Source organism: Mandrillus leucophaeus, unplaced genomic scaffold (genome assembly GCF_000951045.1).
Source record: "Mandrillus leucophaeus isolate KB7577 unplaced genomic scaffold, Mleu.le_1.0 Scaffold311, whole genome shotgun sequence".
Classification (NCBI taxonomy): Eukaryota; Metazoa; Chordata; class Mammalia; order Primates; family Cercopithecidae; genus Mandrillus; species Mandrillus leucophaeus.
Genome location: NW_012103266.1, coordinates 276,146 through 296,932, shown reverse-complemented (window position 1 = coordinate 296,932; position 20,787 = coordinate 276,146). Strand labels below are relative to the sequence as shown.

At 38.6% G+C, this 20,787-nt stretch overlaps 1 protein-coding gene across 3 annotated transcripts in view; it reads right to left on the bottom strand.

Annotated features, from left to right (window-relative positions):
- Positions 1-4,058: 4,058 nt before the first annotated feature.
- PCDH19 (protocadherin 19) overlaps positions 4,059-20,787 on the bottom strand; it is a 112,434-nt gene continuing 95,705 nt past the window's right edge. For all 3 annotated transcript variants that reach the window (XM_011987559.1, XM_011987560.1, XM_011987561.1), the window contains one exon: positions 4,059-5,022. In XM_011987559.1, the coding sequence (XP_011842949.1) occupies positions 4,424-5,022 (599 nt within the window). In that variant the 3' untranslated portion in view covers positions 4,059-4,423. The remainder of the gene's footprint in view (positions 5,023-20,787) is intronic.

Here is a 20,787-nt window from a genome sequence, read left to right as displayed (position 1 = left end):
GCAATATGATTCCTATTTGAAATTAATTCACTTTTGCACAACAAGTGACCCACGGGCCAATTCCAGCGGCACAAGAAAACAAAGAGAGCTGCAACAACTTCATTAGGACAATGTGTTTTGCTCTGGAATATTTCATTATCAATATAAAGCCACCCGGTCCCAGCCCCACCCCCACACATCCCCTTTGAATATTACTTTGTTACATACTTAAACTAAAGAACAACATCTCAATACACTTCAGTGTCAGCAGATACAATTTGACTCATGAAATGACACCCTTAAATGTAATTTTACCAAGAAGGCAAACACTAGGACTGTATACAATGGATTTCTTAAGCTCATTTATGCCAGTTTTTCAAAGTCAATAAGGGTCTTCCTACCTGGGGTAAAGAGCCAAGTGGACCAAACTTGTCAGAATGCTTTGGGGGAACATTCAACATCAAAATGATCCCCAGAAAGTGGATTGGAATTCCAGCCAAAACTGCTATTATGTACAATAATAATCCTTTTCCACTCTGGATGCCCAATCGAGCTATCCCCTTCACCCTGCCTCTCCCTAAATTGCCCTTTGTCCTTGCTGCTTCAAGTGGACCACTTTTGTTTTGCTTTTTTTAATATGATAGGGCTATAGGGAAAAGTCAGCTAAACTCCCTTCATAAAATCAGTCAGTCATATGCTGAAGTAACACTATCAAGATGATACTCTGGTAGGTTCCAATTTTCAGAGACCTAAATTGTATTTTTTAAAAATATTTTTGATTAGAGATCAGTGGATCACTGAGTGAACAAATTTGTCTAAATGAACACCTTAGGTGCAATTAGCTCTATCAGGCAGGTTTCCACTACAGAAGTGGTACTCGAAGTACGGTCCCTGGATCAGCTGCATCAGTATCATCTGGGAATTTTTACATATGCAAAAATGCAGACCCCACCCCAGACCAACTGAACTGAAAACTCAGGGAACTATCAACCTGTGCTTTAACAAGCCCTCAACCTTTAATGGGCAACTGATTCATAAGTATTTTTGGACCCCACCCCCAGAATTTTTTATTCAATTGGTCTAGGTGGGGATAGAGAATTAGCACTTCTAACAAGTCCCCAAGTAATGTTGTTGCTGCAGATCCAGGAACTACACTTGAGAACCACTGCTCTACAGAAACTGCAGGATCCTTTGGGGGCCCATTATCTATTTCAGCAATAAGGTGGGCCATAATTTACTCTACTGGCTTTAAGAGGATCAAAGGGACGGTAAGTTTAATTCTGAACAGGTTCACAGATTAGTCCCTAAAGGGAAGAGAAAAAAGGGATTCCACATGCCATTGCCCCCTTCTCCTTTGTTATGTTGTATATCCCCATATTTGGAGGAAAGCAATCAATGTAAACCAAACCCCTTATTTTGGATGAAGAAGTTTCCCTGTCTGGGGAAGGATGAAGAAGTTTCCCTGTCTGGGGAATTGCCAAAGCAGTTATCATTAAAGTATGTCACACTTCAACACCAACTCCTCCTTAAAAGGGACATCAGAATAAACGGAATAGAACTGCCTAGGACTTAGGAACCAAAATCACTCCCTTGAGTTTACGTGTGCAACATGTTTAGAGAACGAAAAGGAAGAATATTTGGCCCTGTGGACCTTGTAGCTTTTCACCAGACATGCCAAAAAGGAGAAGGTGGGGCGGGGGGCAGGGGAGTGGGGATACATGAGCCAAAGGGAAATTTAGGATCCTTGCTCAGAATGCCTATTTGCAGGTACAGCCTGCCTACAAAACCAGTTTAGTTTACAAAGCCCTCCTAGTATGCACTTGTGCTTCTGAGAGGACAATTTCTTAATGAGAGGAATTCTCTGAACATGCTCAGTGAGGTTTGGAAGCCAAAAAAAATCTGACTGCCCACTGAGAACAAGGTATTTGGATAGGGAAGAAGGATGGATCTATAACTTGAAGATGAATTATGAAAAGAAATGAAGAAAACCCAAGAGAAAAGCAAAATCAATGCCAATGCCACTCTAACCATCTAAAACTTGGTTGGTAAGAGGCATGGCAGCCAGTGGCTTCTCTGGCTCAACAGCCACGTGACAACTAATGTTCCCACTTTCCACAATCTTTTCTGCTCCCTCGTTCCCACTGAGCATAGCAAGAAATACACCTGTAGAAAACTGTAGAGTCTGACTTCAAAGTGACCTTGAAATGGCAGCTAATAACATATCAGGATGGATCAGGGTGAGAAACAGTCTAAATTCTATATAGGCAGCCATCATAACTTAAAGGGGAAATTTAAAAAAAAATTTTTAATGTGTTAATCAAATAGTCACTTGCAAAGAGAAATAAATACTTAATTCAAAATCCACTACCAAAATGAAATAAATCAGAGGGAGAAAACTGTATGAGAGGCAATGAAATGAGGAAAAATAAAGATGTTATGGTAATTCATCCTTAATTGTGTCAGTTTCAGAAGGAAATTTGCAGCCACACCAATATTTTGCATGAGGTAGTATTCAGCACTGAATAAGAAATAAGGATGGATTTGTAGCTTCATTATAAGTTCTTTTTCAGAAACGTTCTCCCCTACCTAACCCCATCCCTACTGCCTTACCCACCCCCTCCCTCAAAACCCTTCTCCCTCCCATAAAAGAAAATACTCCTAGTAATGTGTAAAGCTAGGAACTCAGGCAAAAATAAGTAAAACATTCAAAAGAGCTGACTTATCTACCTAAACTTAAGAAAATAAATCCTCTTTTGCATTCTAGTGATCTAACCTCTAGGCCTTCTCTCTGTGTACTCTTGAATTTCAAAAAATGAAACAAATGAAAACAGAACCATAAAACTTGTTTCTCTAGAAACAACTCTCTTAAGACCAAGGCAGAACAAAGGTGACATATTTCTTTAGTTTATTTTTAAATAATGAACTCTTAGGCTGCAAAAATACTATGTTGGCTAGTGAATATTAATAGACAAAAGATAAATGGGGGAGTTAGAGGAATGTTAAAACAGAAAAAAAGGATGTACAGTTTAATTTAAAAAGGGTGTATTCCTAGCCTACAGCAAAAAGAGTTGGCTAAATCTAAAGGATTTTTATTTTAATATTTTCTTGTTCACATTTTTAATCAAAAAAGTATTAGTCATAAAAAGACGAGTTCAAGTGTCTGAGTGTCTCCGTTTAGAAGGCACAGTAATGGGATTAGCGATGCTGTTACCTGTTACTTGTCTTTTCCAAAATGTACACTTTGTACTGCTTACTCTATCCCTATGTATAAGCCTAAGATACAGAGCAACATGGAGTTCTCAATTCCAGCCCATGACGTGCTTTGCAGTCTGATTCTAATCATGATTGGGAAACACTGAATCAGGAAGTGTGTGTCTGAAGAGATGCTAATTTAGATCTTAAAATAGATTCAGTCATCTTCAGTTTTAGATGATTGGAGAGAGGGAATTTCTAAGCCTGGAAACATAACTTCAGGAGCAACTTTCCTGTTCAGGGCCTGAAAATTTAAAAGATGGATGTCATAAAACTTTCAGCACAGTATTTCTGACAACTGCAAATTAGAGAGCAGCCTATCCAAAAATGACTTTCTGCAATGATCTATCATGGACCTGGGCAGACCACCAAAAGGCAGGAAAAGTACTTTGCAAAGTGGTGAGCAATCACTACATGAGTTAAAAAACGTGAGTATTCTCCAAATACTCAATCTATATGCGTGGTGTTGCTCATTCATTTGCTGTCTCAGTTGTTTGCACTGTTTTTGTCTGTAGTTTTATTATTTTTTTAAGAAAAAGAAAACACCAACCTTTAAAAGCCTTTTGCCATCACCACACACATAGCAATTTGCAATATCAAATACAACAATAGCACAGCTAGCAAAAGGGTTTTTAAAGCAGGGGTGTCCACAGCAAAGTAGCGGCATTGGGAAGTACTCGAGCTTCAGAAACAACCTTTTAGGGGCTCAATTTCACATCACTGAATCAATGAATAGTACACAATAAATGACCATTAACTTGTCTACACTACAAAAAACAGTGGCGAGCTTATTAAAGGTGTCCAGAGCTTTTTTTTTTTTTCACTTTTTGCTTTTTTAAATGTAATCCTCCACAAACAATGGTAATTTATATTATAATTTTGACATAGAAAAATATATAAATTCAAACACTTAATACATAATACTTTTCACAACTGAATTTGTCTCTGTTTCCCCAACATCAAGGCCCCATGAACAACTCAAGCCAAAGCTAATTTGCTCCAACTGAACACCCCTGCCGCCTGTTGAAACAAGGGATTGTCACGGAATGATAGTCACCTATAAACAATACATTTAGGAAAAGCTCTGAAATATAGCCACTCAAGAACCAACCATTGGTGAGCAATTAAAACAAGAAGCTCCTGCTTCTTCACTAGCCACTGTGGTTTCTTTCTCTTCTTCCCGGAGACTGGTTTAGAGAACGATATCCTTCAGACGCTTCACACCAGGGGACTCTTTGTGGCGACCTTCCTTCAGAATGGGATTGACCTCGTGCATGACTTTCTCGCTGTCAGCTCCACGGGGCTCAGCTTCAGAGGGACGAGCAGGGCCATTGTTGACATTGTTGACATACTGCTCCAGATCACGGGCCGGGGGAGCCAGGGCAATGGTGTAAGACACGGAAGGCTTGGTGGGCAGAGGGCTCTTGAGGTGGAGGGGGGAGGTGACAGGGCTAATCGCCTCACAGCCATTGCCTGCCTCCCGGATAACGCTGCTGACCTTGGGGCTGCAGATGGTCACATCGACAGTCCTCTTGCCTTTCAGGGTGGGCCTCTCCTCAGCCGGGTGGTTGCTGACATCTTTCCCAAAGGTTGCGAAAGTCCGTTTGGTGGGGCCGCAGTCGTCATAAGCCTCAACATCAGCAGCAGTAGCTTCAATAGACAGCGCGATGATGTTCCTCACATGCTCAGGGGACTTGGAACGGATGGGCATGGGGTTCCGGGGCATCCAGCACCTGTCAGAGTGGCCAAGAATCCGGCATTCTTCCCGGCAATGAAATCCTTCATTCTGATCTGTTTGGGAAAAAAGAAAATATCAATTTCATCAGCTTTTCCCAGGAATCATTGTTACTCCCCAGTGCTCTGGTTTCTTAGATATCCACAGGCCCTTCTGGGAAATGACACTTTTAGGTAGTCCTTTATTGCCTTTTGGGACAAGTGTGAAGAATTGGATTTTTAAAAGGCTGTAGATCTCCCTCTATGTACATCCTTTTTAAGGTTCCCACTACTGACAAAACAAAAAACCTAAAGGGAAACACATTATGATGAAAACACATATATATTCTAAAGTTCATCTGGAATGTCAAGGTGCTGAGAGTCAGCATTTTAATCAACAGCTCCTGCTAAAAATCACCTATGTTTGAAACTGGATTCAGCAGATGAGGGAGCGGAGGCAGGGAAGGGAATCCAAGTGTCAGTATATTTAAGAAGCCTTGGCCATATTTTTGAACAACAGCACTGCCGAACACCCTTCCACTCTACCCATCACTGATACACAGTGCTTAATTTAAGTTTAGATTGATATCCTACTCTCTGTGAAAGCCCAATCACACCCCTTCTTTTTGACCACCAGTCCCACTGGCCAATCTCCTCACTATGCCAATTCCATGACTTGATTTCCCATCAGAAGGAATAAACTGAGATCCCTTCTTTCCAGCTGACCCATAAGCTTCAATTGGCCCTATGCAAACATCAGTCACATGTTGGGCATTGTTAATTAGACCCAACTAGCCATCCCTCCTTATCTTTCTTATCTGCAGTTTTGTTAGAGAAATATTTCTTAAAGAAATCTTTCATGGATTATTTTAACTCCATCCTGGAAGATCTCAGCAGTTACAATTCACAATTATTGGGGAGACATAGATTTATCTTTCCAGGTCAGGTTCACTAAGGGTTAAAGTTTCAATTTGGCTCTCAGAGAGGCTTACTACACAGGCTTTACCAAGGCATGGACCCAGGGTTAACTTCTGCCTGTCACTGGAAAACTGTTAATCTCAATGTTTGTTTTATAGCCTCAGTTTTCCAGATCTATTTATATTTATGTTACATTCTTGCAAGAATTTTCATTAGGATGACCTAATGAAAATTTTCATCGCATTGCACAATGCATCAAAATAGGAGCAGCTTAACATTTACAGAAAAAATATATATATATACATATGTATATAGAATATATATATTTATGCTGTGACTGATTTTTTACAGGGGAAAGATGTCTGCAATTCAGAGTCTTACTTGGCATCAGTCTGGATATAACACGCCTTCCTTGTATACCTGTATTTCTATATTTTTGGTGTTTTTTTGCTTGCTTCTTCATTGTTTTTAAAGAGCAAATGGCATAGCAGAGCAACGTACTGCTATGCCTCATTCATCAAAGGTTCTTTGGTGAAGGGGCACAAGGCAGAAGGCTCAAGGAATAATGGTTGAATTGGCTGTACACTTCATTATTTGGAGGAAAGACATTAGAAGCCTGTTAAATATCAAGGACTTAATCCAAGCTAAATCCAGCTTTCAACACAATTCTGGGCATGGCCCTTGACCTCATTTAAGCTACTTAAAAGCAAACTAAAGACAAGATCTCTTCAGTGTACCTGGACATAATTTGCCAATTTATCTTTAAGATGGGCACTTCCATCCCCCTTTCAGTGCTGGGGAACGAAACACTCAGAATTTTGCACAGTGGAACCAAATAACAAATGAACAACATGGCAAACAGGAAAAGTGCCTTCCACATAGATAGGACAATGTTTCTGCAAACTCCAGCACAGTTCCACATCAGGCTGCATGGCCACTTCTGCAAAATGAAAGGTCAAGGCCCTTTCTCTGCCCCTTCCCTACAAACTCTCTGTGTTGCCATCTGATACCCTATTATCATTCAACATGCATGTACCTGCGAGGCAGAAAATATGAAAGTAAGGGAAGCATTTTGGGATATACTTGAGAAGCACTTTGTGTAGACTAAACAGTATGAGTGGAAGAGTTAGTTGATCTACTTTTAATCAGTTTCCTCCAAATATAGTGCTTTCCACAGGAGGTCCCAAGATCCCTCAGGTAGAACAGAAGTCACATCTTTAGGGTTTCTCAGTAAGCCGTGTTTGCCTCTTCATCTCTTCTGAGGCCTATCTGGTAACTTTCCAAATAATATCTCTAAAAAATTAGTGAAAGTGTTTCAGGGTAGAGAGAGTAAGCAGTTGCAAGTGAGGGAAAAGTTCAATAAATTATTTCCATTTCTACAAATCAGAGTAAAAATCCCTGGAAGCCAGCAAAAAATGTCCAGAAGGCTATAAGATCTCTGTCCTTTTTGTCCCTAACTGAAAGGCATAAAAGCATAAAGACCTAACCCTTGAGCCCTGAAACCATGGACATATGATCAACTAAGAAAAGAAAATCCCAGCCAAGATTAAGACTGATATTTCATGCCACTTGCTCACACTTCTAAAGCAGAACAGTAGTGAAGTACAATTGAGTAGAATCTGCCCAATGTCCTCAACATGAAGCTCAACATTTCTTTGAGTTTTTTAATATGAAGTGACTGTCCTCTAATTTTGAGGTTCAGTTTTTTTCAACACCATTCAATAGGAGAATGCCACCCATGTGTCACCCTGAATCCGAGTACGGTGCTCCTTCCCTGTACTAGGCTGCCTCAAATGAACAGCACGAGGAGACTTGAATCCCAGAATACAGGGAGGGAGAATAGAGAGCCCAGAGACAGACACCTCCAAGATCTAATAAATCTAGGAAGACCAGAGCAGGGAATTCAATCTTCTCTGAGGCTTCTCTGCATAGACAGTACTTGCCTTCAGCTGACCCACTGTCTAAATGAAACAATCACTGTTGGGAAAAGGGAAATGTAGACTAACTCAGGACACACCCAACAATGCAATCAGTCTAAGCTTCCCCACCAAGCTCACTGAGCCTACCTCAGCTCCATGTGAGCTGGACTCATATGCAGTTTTCTCAGATTACTTATGTAAACTTATATGCACTGCCCTTACCTCGTGCAAGTGAAGACTTGAATCTAAGAGATTCTTTTACTCACAGTGTCTCATCCTTGGCTTGGATCTGATACCTATATACTTTTTTAAGTCCTTACCAAGGGCACCGAGTTGCTGTTTCTTATTTTTGTGTTTCAGATATTTTGTCACATTTTTGTCTATACAGTTACAATGAAGTCTAACTTAGCTTAAGTATGTTTATAGCCACTTTATATATGAAGTAAAAATGGTTAATATAGACAGGCAGGAAGAGCATCTCTGCCCAGCACAGGGTAATTTACATTCATAAATATACTGCAGATGAATTACCTTTCAAAAATCAAAATTTCAGTTTAGTAAAGAAATTGTGTAGTAAATGTGAGAAAGTCACAATACAAAGCCCCTTAAAAGTAGCAATGAAGACAGACCAGATGTAAAAAAATAAAAATAAAAAAGACTACTTCTGTAACTGTATAGGACTTGTAAAGATTATGTGCCAGCCTTCATGTAGTTTAGTGGCTGGGAAGGGAGTTATGAGACTAGAGAAGAACCATTTTGTAGCATCACAAACTGTCAAGGTGCTGGCTCCAGCTTACACAGAGAGGTGGGCTAACAATTCACTAATTTCCTGCTAAGATTCTTCTTATGAGCCTATTTGTGACTTGATACTTTGCTACATTTTTATCTGAAAGTTCTGACCTGAACCTAGGCAAAGCAAAATATGGCATTCTAAAATCCACATGTAGTTGTGGAAATTCATGTATAGATGAATGAAGACAGGTATCTTTAATTTAAACATAATCATGATTAGGGTTGAGTGATGAATTTGTAAATTGGTTTTCCCTGCTTCTGAAGTTGTTCCTAGGATTTGCAAAACAAACAAGAAAAAGAGAGTGCATAAATTTGGAAGAGGAACATAGATCTTGAGACCAGAGAACTCCTTAGTTCAAAACAAATCTGATTATTTTAGACCATAAAAAAATACAGAAAAAAGTGAAAGTTTCTTCAATCCACATGGTAATAAGTATTTGGGGGTCACAATTTGTCATCAGGAAACTTAGTGAGAGAATCCCAAAACCCCTGGCAAAAAAAAAAAAAAAAAAAAAAAAAAAACTAAAGCATCAGTCTTGTCAGGGTACAAGAGGCAAAAGAGGCAGTAATACAGTAATGACTAACTCATGATGGATTAAGGAAGTAATTCAAATAGAAAAAGACCAGAATATGTTATTTTGTGCAGATAATAGCAAAACTTTATGTAGCAATTACTACTCTCCTCAGGATATGAAACTGCCGTCTCCTCAGATGTGGGCAAACAATGTACTTCCACACTAGAAAGAGCCTACCCATGGTCCCCACCAAAGTAATAAAAGAAAATGATGAAAACCTCATTTCAGGCTTTGCTAAAACTTTCAAAGTCCTGGTGGGATAGATGAGCTAAGAGGCTCTGCTGGGCTTGTATAGATATCCAGTCACAATGGATGTGTTCGATAATGCTGGCAGTTCTTTACTGTGATTCAGAGTTCGGGTGTATTAACTCAAAGATCCTAATGATCACAGACAAAAATCCAACACTAAAATAGTTCAAGGTTACAGTTACAAGAGCAATATGTTTCCTCTTCAGAAATAATCTGCAATCAATGAAGCAGAAAGAAAAAAGTTAAAGTGAGTTCCAGTTCCTGAGAGCTCAAGTAGTTGGCTACTTCTAAGTGGCAGCAGTAATAGAACCAGCAAGCAAGTGATGTGCATATCAGAAAAGCTTCCTGAATTGTACTCTTATACATCTACTTAGCTTATTCTGCATCACCTCATGAACAAGACAATCTGTAACCAAAGAAGGGCCATTTTTTTGTGAGATATAATGGAAGAGATTATGGCAATGATTATGAAGAAGTTTAGTGGTGTTAAAATTGGTCACATGTGCCTAATCAAGGAAATATAACTGTTGAGAAGTCCACCTCCCACCCTTGACCTATCTAACACCTACTCGATGAAGCAGAGATAACTAATTACCTGCCAAATATCTTTATCTGTTTTTGTTAAATAGAAACAAAGCCCCATTTCTGTTAGGGATGGCAATGTGCTCAGCTAAAAGAAACTACATTTCATAGGCTCCCTTGTAGACAAGGGTGGCCATGTAACATAAGATTGGACCAATGTTATAAAGCAAGATGTTAAGAAAATTCCTTAAAAGGGGAGAGCTGACTTAGGTAGGAGACTATTTTGTCTTTATTCCTTCCTGCTTTGTCCTGTCTGGAATGGAGACATAATGGCTGGTGCTGCAACATTCGTCTTACTACCATGAGGCAACCCTGAAGATAGAAGCCATGTGCCTGTGGGTGGCAGAATAGAAAGATATAAGGACCTTGGGTTATTAAAGATACTGTAGAGCTACCCTCACCAGACTTGAACTTCTTTAACAAGAGGAAAAATAAATCTCTCTTATTTAAGGCATTGATTTATTTTCTTTAGTAGGAGAGGGGTGTCTTTATTACTAGCAGTTAAACACAATTCATGATTAATACACTATCCCTGAAATCTCCATTTAAATTTCACTTCCCCAGGGAGTCCTTCTGTGATCCTTTAGACTAAGGTAGATCTCATAGCACTTCCCTTTTATGACATTCATCACATGCGTAATTACAGCTGACCCTTGAACAACATGAGTTTGAAATTGCATGGGTCCATTTACAGGTAGATTTTTAAAAATAAATATGGTCAACCCTCTGTATCTGCAGGTTCTGCATCTGTCGCAACATGTGAATAGAAAATACAACTTCTGTGGGATGCAAAACCCTCAGATTTGTAGGGTCAACTTTTCATTTATCCACAGGTTCCACCAGATTCCCCAGGGCAAACTGCAGGACTTGAGCATGCACAGATTTTCGTATCCTCAGGAGTCCTGGAACCAATCCTCCATGGATGCCAAGAGACAATTGTACTTGTTTAATGTCTATATTTTCTGCCACCTTTTAAGCTCTGGATGAGCAAAGATTACATCTATCTCAACCTAGCAAAGCGTCCAGCACAGAGCTGTCAATTAAACTGTCAATAATAGTTCAATTTAATTGAATGAAAAATGCACAGAAGGAAGGATGAATCTTGGTCAACGCCCCAGATACTGTCCGACCCCAGATACTGTGCAACTCCTAAAAGTGGAAATAACTATTTTATCATAAACACTACAGAAACCTACAAAGTAAACTATGTAGCTTTGTCACAGGCAGTAAATTTACAACTTTTGAGAAACATTAAGTGTCCTCTTAGCCTCTGTGTGGTTTCCTGCACACTATATACAGGTGTTAGAGAGATCTAGTACCGAGAGGTCTAGTACCCTCTAACATTCAGTTGAAAATACATTTGCCATAGATCTGCAAGTTTTCTATCCTAACAATAGTTAATAGTGCTCTCTCCTGCACTATTAGTGATCCCATCTCTGTAACTTAACAAGGCAAGTAGGGCAGCAACACGCTCAAAGGAAAAGGAAGGAAATGGAAGAAGGAAGGAAGGAAAGAAGGAAATAAAATATTGCCAAGGCTTTAGGCATTTTATTTTGGTTTTGATATGATTGATACCTTGAGGATTGGGCTTATTTGAGTGTTTAGATATCATATGGAAAATATCTGTTACGTATCTAGCAAAAATTCAATATGGGCATAATGACAACTTCCTAGAGCCCTCCCAGGCTGTAATGTTGCATGGGGCTTACAGTCATATTCTAAAGTAAAAGTTTAGCACAAAAAAAAGATGATATTCCATCTGTAAAACATTCAAGGGAACACCAGTGAAGGCTGAGATATTTGTAGACACTCATGAACCAATGACACCAAGCTATCCTGTAGTCACTCTAAGTGACAAGAAGTACATCACAAATTACACTACAAACAACTACTTATCTCTTTTTCACTCCCTTCTTCCCTTTTTTCCAGCAATTTTCTCCACTTTTGGTTGCTCCCTAAAACTTTCTTTTTGTTCTCCTGTTTCCTAGCCTCCTCCTTGTTAGCAGCCCTCCCCTACAACACTATGGAATGACAGACATCAGGCAGAAGGGAAAGGATGCCAGCACTGATTGGCATTCAAAACACTGATGTGGTATTACTTGACAGATGCCAAAAAGTGCCATCCAAGAACCAGCCCTTGTAGCATGGAGAAAAATTTCCACATTTTTCATTAATCTGGATACATGCATTAAAAAATGCCTGTTAAAATAAGATGATCCAGCATCCACACTACAATACTGCAGCTGATACACTCTGAAAAGCATCACCTCCTGGCTGGAGGCCAATCAACACAAAACCAATGCACTAAACAAAAATAGAGCCAAGGACCCTCACAGAGTCCACTTCACTCTCCTGCTACCTCCACTGGAGCAGGTGCCAATATCCATGACTGAAAGACCTGAAGAGAGATCATGTCACAGGACTTTCTGCAGACACTCCCCAGTACCAGCCCATAGCCTGGTAGCTCCACTGGGTGGCTAGACCCAGAAGAGAAAGAACGATCACTGCAGTTCGGCTCTCAGGAATCCCCATCCCTAGGGGAAGGGGGAGAATACTACATCAAGGGAACACCCCATGGGACAAAAGAATGTGAACAGCAGCCTTTGAGTCCTAGATCTTCCTTCTGACACAGTCTACACCCTAGTGAGCTAGTGTAATCTTTTGAGGGTGTTAAAGAACCTTGTTTTGTCATATTACCAGAATAGTTTTTCTGGTTCCTTCTCATTGTGTAGACTGTGTCAGACATGATCTCCAAACCAAGGAGAAATCTCTGAATTGCCAGAAAAAAAAAAATTCAGAAAGTCGATTATTAAGCTAACCAAAGCGGCTCCAGAAAAAAGGTGAAGTCCAACTTAAATAAATCAAAACCATGACACAAGATAAGATATGAAAGGAAAAGTCTTCAGTGAAATAGATAGCATAACAAAAAACAATCACAACTTCTGGAAATCAAGGACACACTTAGAGAAATGCAAAATGCACTGGAAAGTCTCAGCAATAGAATTGAACAATAGAAGAAAGAACTTCAGAGCTCAAAGACAAGGTTTTTGAATTAACCCAATCTATCAAAGAAAAAGAAAAAAGAATTTTAAAAAATGAACAAAACCTCCAAGAAGTTTGAGACTATGTTAAGCATCCAAACCAAAGAATAATGGGTGTTCCCAAGGAAGAAGAGAAATCTACAAGGTTGGAAAACATATTTGAGGGAATAATTGAGGAAAACTTCCCCAGCCTTGCTAGAGATCTAGACATCCAAATGCAAGGAGCTCAAAGAACACCTGGGAAATTCATTGCAAAAAGATCATCACCTAGGCACATAGTCATTAGGTTATCTGAAATCAAGACAAAGAAAAGAATCATAAGAGCTGTGAGGCAAAAGCATCAGGTAACCTATAAAGGAAAACTTATCAGAATAATAGCAGATTTCTCAGCAGAAACCCTACAAGCTATAAGGGATTGGGGTTCTATTTTTAGCCTCCTTAAACAAAACAATTATCAGCCAAGAATTTTGTATCCAGTGAAACTAAGCTTAATAAATGAAGGAAAGATACAGTCTTTTCAGACAAATGCTGAGAGAATTTGCCACTACCAAGCCAGCACTATATGAACTGCTAGAAAGAGCTCTAAATATTGAAACAAGTCCTTGAAATACATGAAAATAGAACCTCCTTAAAGCATAAATCTCACAGGAGCTATATAACAGTACACAATGAAAAAAAAAAGGTATTCAGGCAATAAATTGCATGATGAATAGAATAGTGCCTCACATCTCAATACTAATGTTGAATGTAAATGGCCTAAATGCTCCACTTAAAAGATACAGAATGGCAGAATGAATAAGAGTTCACCAACCACGTTTCTGCTGTCTTCAGAAGACTCAACTAACACATACGGACTCACATGAACTTAAGGTAAAGGGGTTAGAAAAAGATATTCCATGCAAATGGACACCAAAAGCGAGCAGGAATAGCTATTCTTATATCAGACAAATTGTAAAGCAACAGCAGTTAAAAAAGACAAAAAAGGACATTACATAATGATAAAAGGATTAGTCCAATAGGAAAATATCACAATCCTAAATATATATGCACTTAACGCTGGAGCTTCCAAATTTATAAAATAATTACTACTAAACCTGAGAAATAAGATAGATGGCAACACAATAATAGCGGGGGACTTTAATAGTCCACTGACAGCACTAGACAGGTCATCAAGACAGAAAGCCAGCAAAGAAACAATGGACTTAAACTATAACCTACAGCAAATGGATTTGACAGGTATTTACAGAACATTCTGCCCAACAACTACAGAACATACATTCTATTCATCAGCACATGGAACATTCTCCAAGACAGACCATATGATAGGCCACAAAACAAGTCTCTATAAATTTAAGAAAATCGAAATGATATCAAGTACTCTCAGACCACAGTGGAAAAACTGGAAATCAACTCTAAAAGGAACCCTCAAAACCATACAAATACATGGAAGTTAAATAACCTGCTCCTGAATTATCATTGGGTAAACAATGAAACCAAGATGGAAACTGAAAAATTATTTGAACTGAATAATAATAGTGACACAACCTATCCAAACCTCTGGGATACAGCAAAAGCAGTGCTAAGAGGAAAGTTCGTAGCATTAAATGCCTACATTAAAAAGTCTGAAAAGACAAAAATAGACAATCTAAGGTCACACCTCATGAAACTGCAGAAACAAGAACAATCCAAATGCAAACCCAGCACAAGAAAAGAAATAACCAAGATCAGAGCAGAACTAAATGAAATTGAAACAAAAGAAATAATACAAAAGATAAATGAAACAAAAATCTGGTTCTTTGAAAAAAATAAATAAAATTGATTGACCAAGATTAACCAAGAAAAGAAGACAGAAGATTCAAATAAGCTCAATTAGAAACAAAATGGGAGATATTATTACTGATACCACAGGGAAACAAAGATTATTCAAGGCTACTATGAACACCTTTATTATGTGCATAAACTAGAAAACCCAGAGGAAATGGATAAATTCCTGGAAATATTCAACTCTCCTAGATTAAACCAGGAAGATACAGAAACTCGTAACAGATCAATAATGAGCAGCGAGATTGAAATGGTAATAACTGTCAACAAAAATAGTCAGATTCATAGCTGAATTTTATCAGATATTCAAAGAAGAATTGGTACCAACCCTATAAACACTATTCCACAGGATAGAGAAAGAGGGAATCCTCCCTAAATCATTCTGTGAAGCCAGTATCGTCCTAATACCAAAACCAGGGAAGGACATAACAAAAAAAGAAAGCTACAGACCAATATCCCTGATAAACACAGATACGAAAATCCTCAATAAAATACCAGCTGGCCGAATCCAACAGCATATCAAAAAGATCATCCACCATGATCGAGTGGGATTCATACCAGGGATGCAGGGACAGTATAACATATGCAAGTCAATAAATGTGACACATTACACAAAATTTAAAACAAAAATCACATGATCATCTCAATGGATGCAGACAAAGAATTTGATAAAATCCAATATCCCTTTATGACTAAACCCTCAGCAAAATCAGCACAGAAGAGACATATCTCAAGGTAACAAGAGCCGTCTATGTCAAACCCACAGCCAACGTTATACTGAATGGGGAAAAGTTGAAAGCATTCCCCCTGAGAACTGAAACAAGACAAGGATGCCCACTTTCACCACTTCTATTCAACATATTACTGCAAGTCCTAGCCAAAGCAATCACACAAGAGAAAGAAATAAAGGGCATCTAAATTGGTAAAGAGGAAATCAAACTGTCACTGTTTGCTGATGATATGATCGTATACCTAGAAAACCCTAACGAGTCATCCAAAAAGCTCCTAGATCTGGTAAATGAATCAGCAAAGTTTCAGGAAACAAAATCAATGTACACAAATCAGTAGCACAGCTACACACCAACAGCAAACACACTGAGAATCAACAAGAACTCAATCCCTTTTACAACAGATGCAAAATAATAATAATAATAAGGAATATATTTAAGCAAGGAGGTGAAAGAACCCCTACAAAGAAAACTATAAAACACTGCTGAAAAAAATCATAGATGACACAAACCAATGGAACCATATCCCATGTTCATGGAGGGGTAGAATCAATATTGTGAAAATGACCATACAGCCAAAAGCAATCTACAAGTTCAATGCAATTCCCATCAAAACACCACCATTATTCTTCACAGAACTAGAAAAAACAATCCTGAAATTCATATGGAACCAAAAAAGAGCCCACACAGCCAAAACAAGACTCAACAAAAGAACAAATTTGGAGACTTCAGTGTACCCCACTTCAAACTATATATAAGGCATAGTCACCAAAACAGCATGACACTGGTATAAAAATAAGTACGTAGGCCAATGGAACAGAATAGAGAACCCAGGAATAAAGGTAAATACCGCCAACTGATCTTCGACAAAGCAAACAAAAACATAAAGTAGGGGAAAGACACTCTATTCAACAAATGGTACTGGGATCATTGACAAGACACACGTAGAAGAATGCAACTGGATCTTCATCTCTCATCTTCTACAAAAATAAACTCAAGGTGGATCAAGGACTTAATTCTAAGACTTGAAACCATAAAAATTCTAGAAGGTAACATCAGAAAAACTCTTATGGACATTGGCTTAGGCAAAGACTTCATGACCAAGAACCCAAAAGCAAACACAGCAAAAACAAAGATAAATATATGGGACTTAATTAAACTAGAAAGCTTCTGCACAGCAAAAGAAATAATTAGCAGAGTAAACAGACACCCCACAGAGAGGGAGAAAATCTTCAAAATCTATACATTTGACGAAGGACTAACATCCAGAATCCACAAGGAACTCAGACAAATCAACAAGAAAAAAAACAAACAATCCCATCAAAAAGTGGGCGAAGGACATGAATAGACAATTCTCAAAAGAAGATATACAAATGGCCAACAAGCATATGAAAAAATGCTCAACATCACTAATTATCGGGGAAATGTAAATCAAAACCACAATGCCATATCACCTTACTCCTGCAAGAATGGCCATAATAAAAAATAATAAATGTTGGCATGGATGTGGTGAAAGGGGAATATTTTTACACTGTTGGTGGGTATGTAAACTAGTATAACCACTATGGAAAACAGTAAGGACATTCCTTAAATAACTAAAAGTGTATCTATTTGATCCAGCAATCCCACTACTAGGTATCTGCCCAGAGGAAAAGAAGTCCTTATATGGAAAAGGCACTTGCATACTCATGTTTATAGCAGCACAATTCACAATTGCAAAAATATGGAACCAGCCCAAATGCCCATCAATCAACAAGTGGATAAACAAAATGTGATGTGTGTGTGTGCACGCACACACACACACACACCATGGAATACTACTCAGCCATAAAAAGGAACAAAATAATGGCATATGCAGCAACCTGAATAGAATTGGAGACTATTATTCTAAGTGAAGCAACTCGGGAATGGAAAACCAAACATTATGTGTTCTCGCTAATAAGCGGGAGCTAAGCTATGAGGATGCAAAGGCATAAGAATGATACAGTGGACTTTGGAGACTCAGGGGAAAGGGTGGGAGGAGGGTGAGGGATAAAAGACTGCACACTGGGTAGAGTGCACACTTCTTGGGTGATAGGTACACCAAAATCTCAGAAATCACCACTAAGAACTTATTCATGTAACCAAACACTACTTGTTCCACAAAAACTATTAAAATAAAAAATAAATTTCAAAAAAAATTTTAAAGAGGCACCACTATCGAATTGAGATTATCAGACTTTTTTTGGTCACATAACAGAGCCCTGAATGAGGGTATCGAGGATAAGAGAGTTTTGATGGGATTAAAAACACTAGAAATGTCTGGATGTGGAGATGCCTCAGGAAGGATGAAGGATGGGGATGGGGTGTGGGAACAAAGTTCCTGAGACTGGCAAAGGGATGTCACCAAAAGAGAAGATAGAAGAAAAAAGGCCAGCCCTGATTAGCATAACTTGGCATTTTCAGTATGGCTGACTAAACAGCAGAAATTCTGCAAAGTTTAGTTTTAGTTTGAGATAAGGAGAATGGCTAAAAAGACTGATGAACCCCAACCTTGTCCTAGATCATTTGACAGATCAGCATCAGTTAGCAAATGTCACCCAATATTCGGCCTCTGTGATGCCAAATGGCACATAGGCCTCTCCCATTATTCACAGGCTATGCACCTGAAATTCACTTAACTCCCAGTGCAACATGAAAATAGATTAAAAAGATGCCCCTTTCAGAATTAAAAGCAATTGAATTATCTTCAATGGAATCTTTAGTGCTGAGCTGGTCAAACAGACAAAGTTAAAACATATTGAAGTATAAGTGCTTGAGAATTTAATATTTATGATAGATGAGAGTGTGGCGCATACAGTCATAAAATCCAAGTTGCAATTTGGGCAATCACAACAGTTCCTGGAGTTTTCATTTTTGTATTGGGGCTCAATTCAATTCAATCCATAAAGAAGAGATTTCAAGATGTATATAAGTATAAATCATTTGTGCTGATACATGGGGAGCAAGGAAATCAAGCAGAAGGCTGCCTGGAAAATTGAGACTAAGAAATAAGAGGTGCTGACAGTGACTGAGATAAGCAGAGATTGACTAGACTGGAATCTTTGTATTTTGGCTTCTGTGAAGGAGAAAATAATCTGACAAAGTGCTGGACTTCATCTAGGTGCTTATAAACCATTTGAAAAAGCAACTTTATAAGTAAATATGAGGTGACACAGAAGGCCAATGAACTATTCCCCAAAAGGTAGAACACTGAGATGCTACAACTCTGAACAACATAGGACCGTTTTTGAAAGTTTCATATGAAGATGCCCACAGAATTAAGTCCCTCAAACCTATATTAGTGGGATACCTACAACATCTTGTCACTTCTCTGAAGAGTTCAAATCAGTTATTTGACTTGGTGTAGATTAAAAAGTCAGGCACATTCTACATGCGGTTATACATCTAGGATGACAGAGCCTTTACAAATAAATAAATAAATAAATAAAATAAAATAAAACGTCTTTAGAGACAAGGTTTCACTCTGTTGCCCAGGCTGGAGTGCAATAGTGCAGCCATAGCTCATTGCAGCTTCCAACTCCTGGACTCCAACAATTCTCCTGCCTCGGTCTTCCAAGTAGCTGGGACTGCAGGCTAATTAAAAAAAAAATTAGAGGCAGAATCTCACTATGTTGCTTAGGCTGGTCTCAAAATCCAGGACTCAAAGGATCCTCCCACTTCAGCCTCAGGAGTAGCAGGGTTTACAGGAGAGAGTCACTGTGCCCAGTCACAGAGCCTATCACACTTAAAGAGTAGTTCTGAACCTAAAGTTATCTCCAACTTGGTTTCACTCTTTCGTGGAAAATAAGGAAACTGCTAGCAGATCATCAGCTTCTGAAGAAGCCACTTTTACGATGGTCATGAGCTTCTAGGAGAATACATAGTGAAGATGGCACACATAAGACTGACACAGAAAGCAAGAGTAGACAGAGCACATTGGCCAAGAGAAAAATCTTCCCTTTTTTTTTAATGAAAACTTACTATTGAATGGAACAAAAAAGGCACCCAGCAGCTGGTGTTCCCCTTAACAGGAACTGACACTTCCTTCAGTCAAGTCCCAGGACATTCAGTTTTGTAGAATAGGCCATACTACACATGAGTCAATGAAAAATGTTGCAACTGTAACTACTAAATTCCTTAAAGGTTCTTGACTACCAAAATATTCCTAGGACTGGGTGGGGAAGCTAAGAAACAGCTTTAGTAAATCTCCAATCACTTCTTCCACATTTGGAAAATAAAGAGCTCGGTAAACCAATCACTGTCTCTTGTAATGATTCAAAGGGATAGTGTGTGTGTTTTGTCATCATCTGGGTATCACTAGAAATGGTCCTTGGAAACAAATATCTATTAATTAATATCCATTAACTACCTCGGATGGACTATTCATTACCAATAGAGGCATCATAAAAAAAGTCTAGCATTATCTTGATGTTTCAGTGTAACTTATGGAACCATCTGGAATACTGTAGTTGTGATGACACTGCTTCTGGGTACAGCAAACAGCACAATCATTAAAAAAATTCATTTCAAATATCTTCCTGGAAGCTAATAAATTTTACAGCAGTTTTAATCCTTCCTTATTGCAACAAAGAAAAGCTTAGCTCCAGACAAATTAAAAGTAAATTGATAGCCTTAGGGGACTCTACTCAAATATCAGTTTTCCATGTTAGAAATCTTTTTTCCTAAAACATTGAGGGGGGGGGGAGAGGGAGAGGGGGAGAGAGAGAGAGAGAGAAGAGAGAAGAGAGAAAGAGAGAGAGTAAAACATTGAGTGGGAGAGCAAGGCTGATGATGGAGACAAAGGGTGTAAAAGGGGCTAGAAGCCAGCACTGTATATGAAAAGACAAGCAACAGAGGAAGAGTGAGAGGCAGCCCAAATCATTAAATCCTTGTTTGCAGAACCAGGTAGAAATCAACTTAAAATAAAATGCAAATGTGTCACTGGGGCACAAGCCTAACATTTGTGCTGGAATTTATGAATAATAGCTATGAATAATGAATACCAAAATTGAAGGGATCAAACACCACCTTCTGTGTTTACTTGTCATTATCCATCTTCCATGGACAATGCTAAATTTTACTCTTTTGCCCTTTTCTTTAAAATTTACTTTGAATGATTCTTTTTCCATTTGTCCACTTAATTATACTAGTCAGAAAAAATAAGCTATTTTCAGTGTGTTGCCTCAAAAGCAATTAT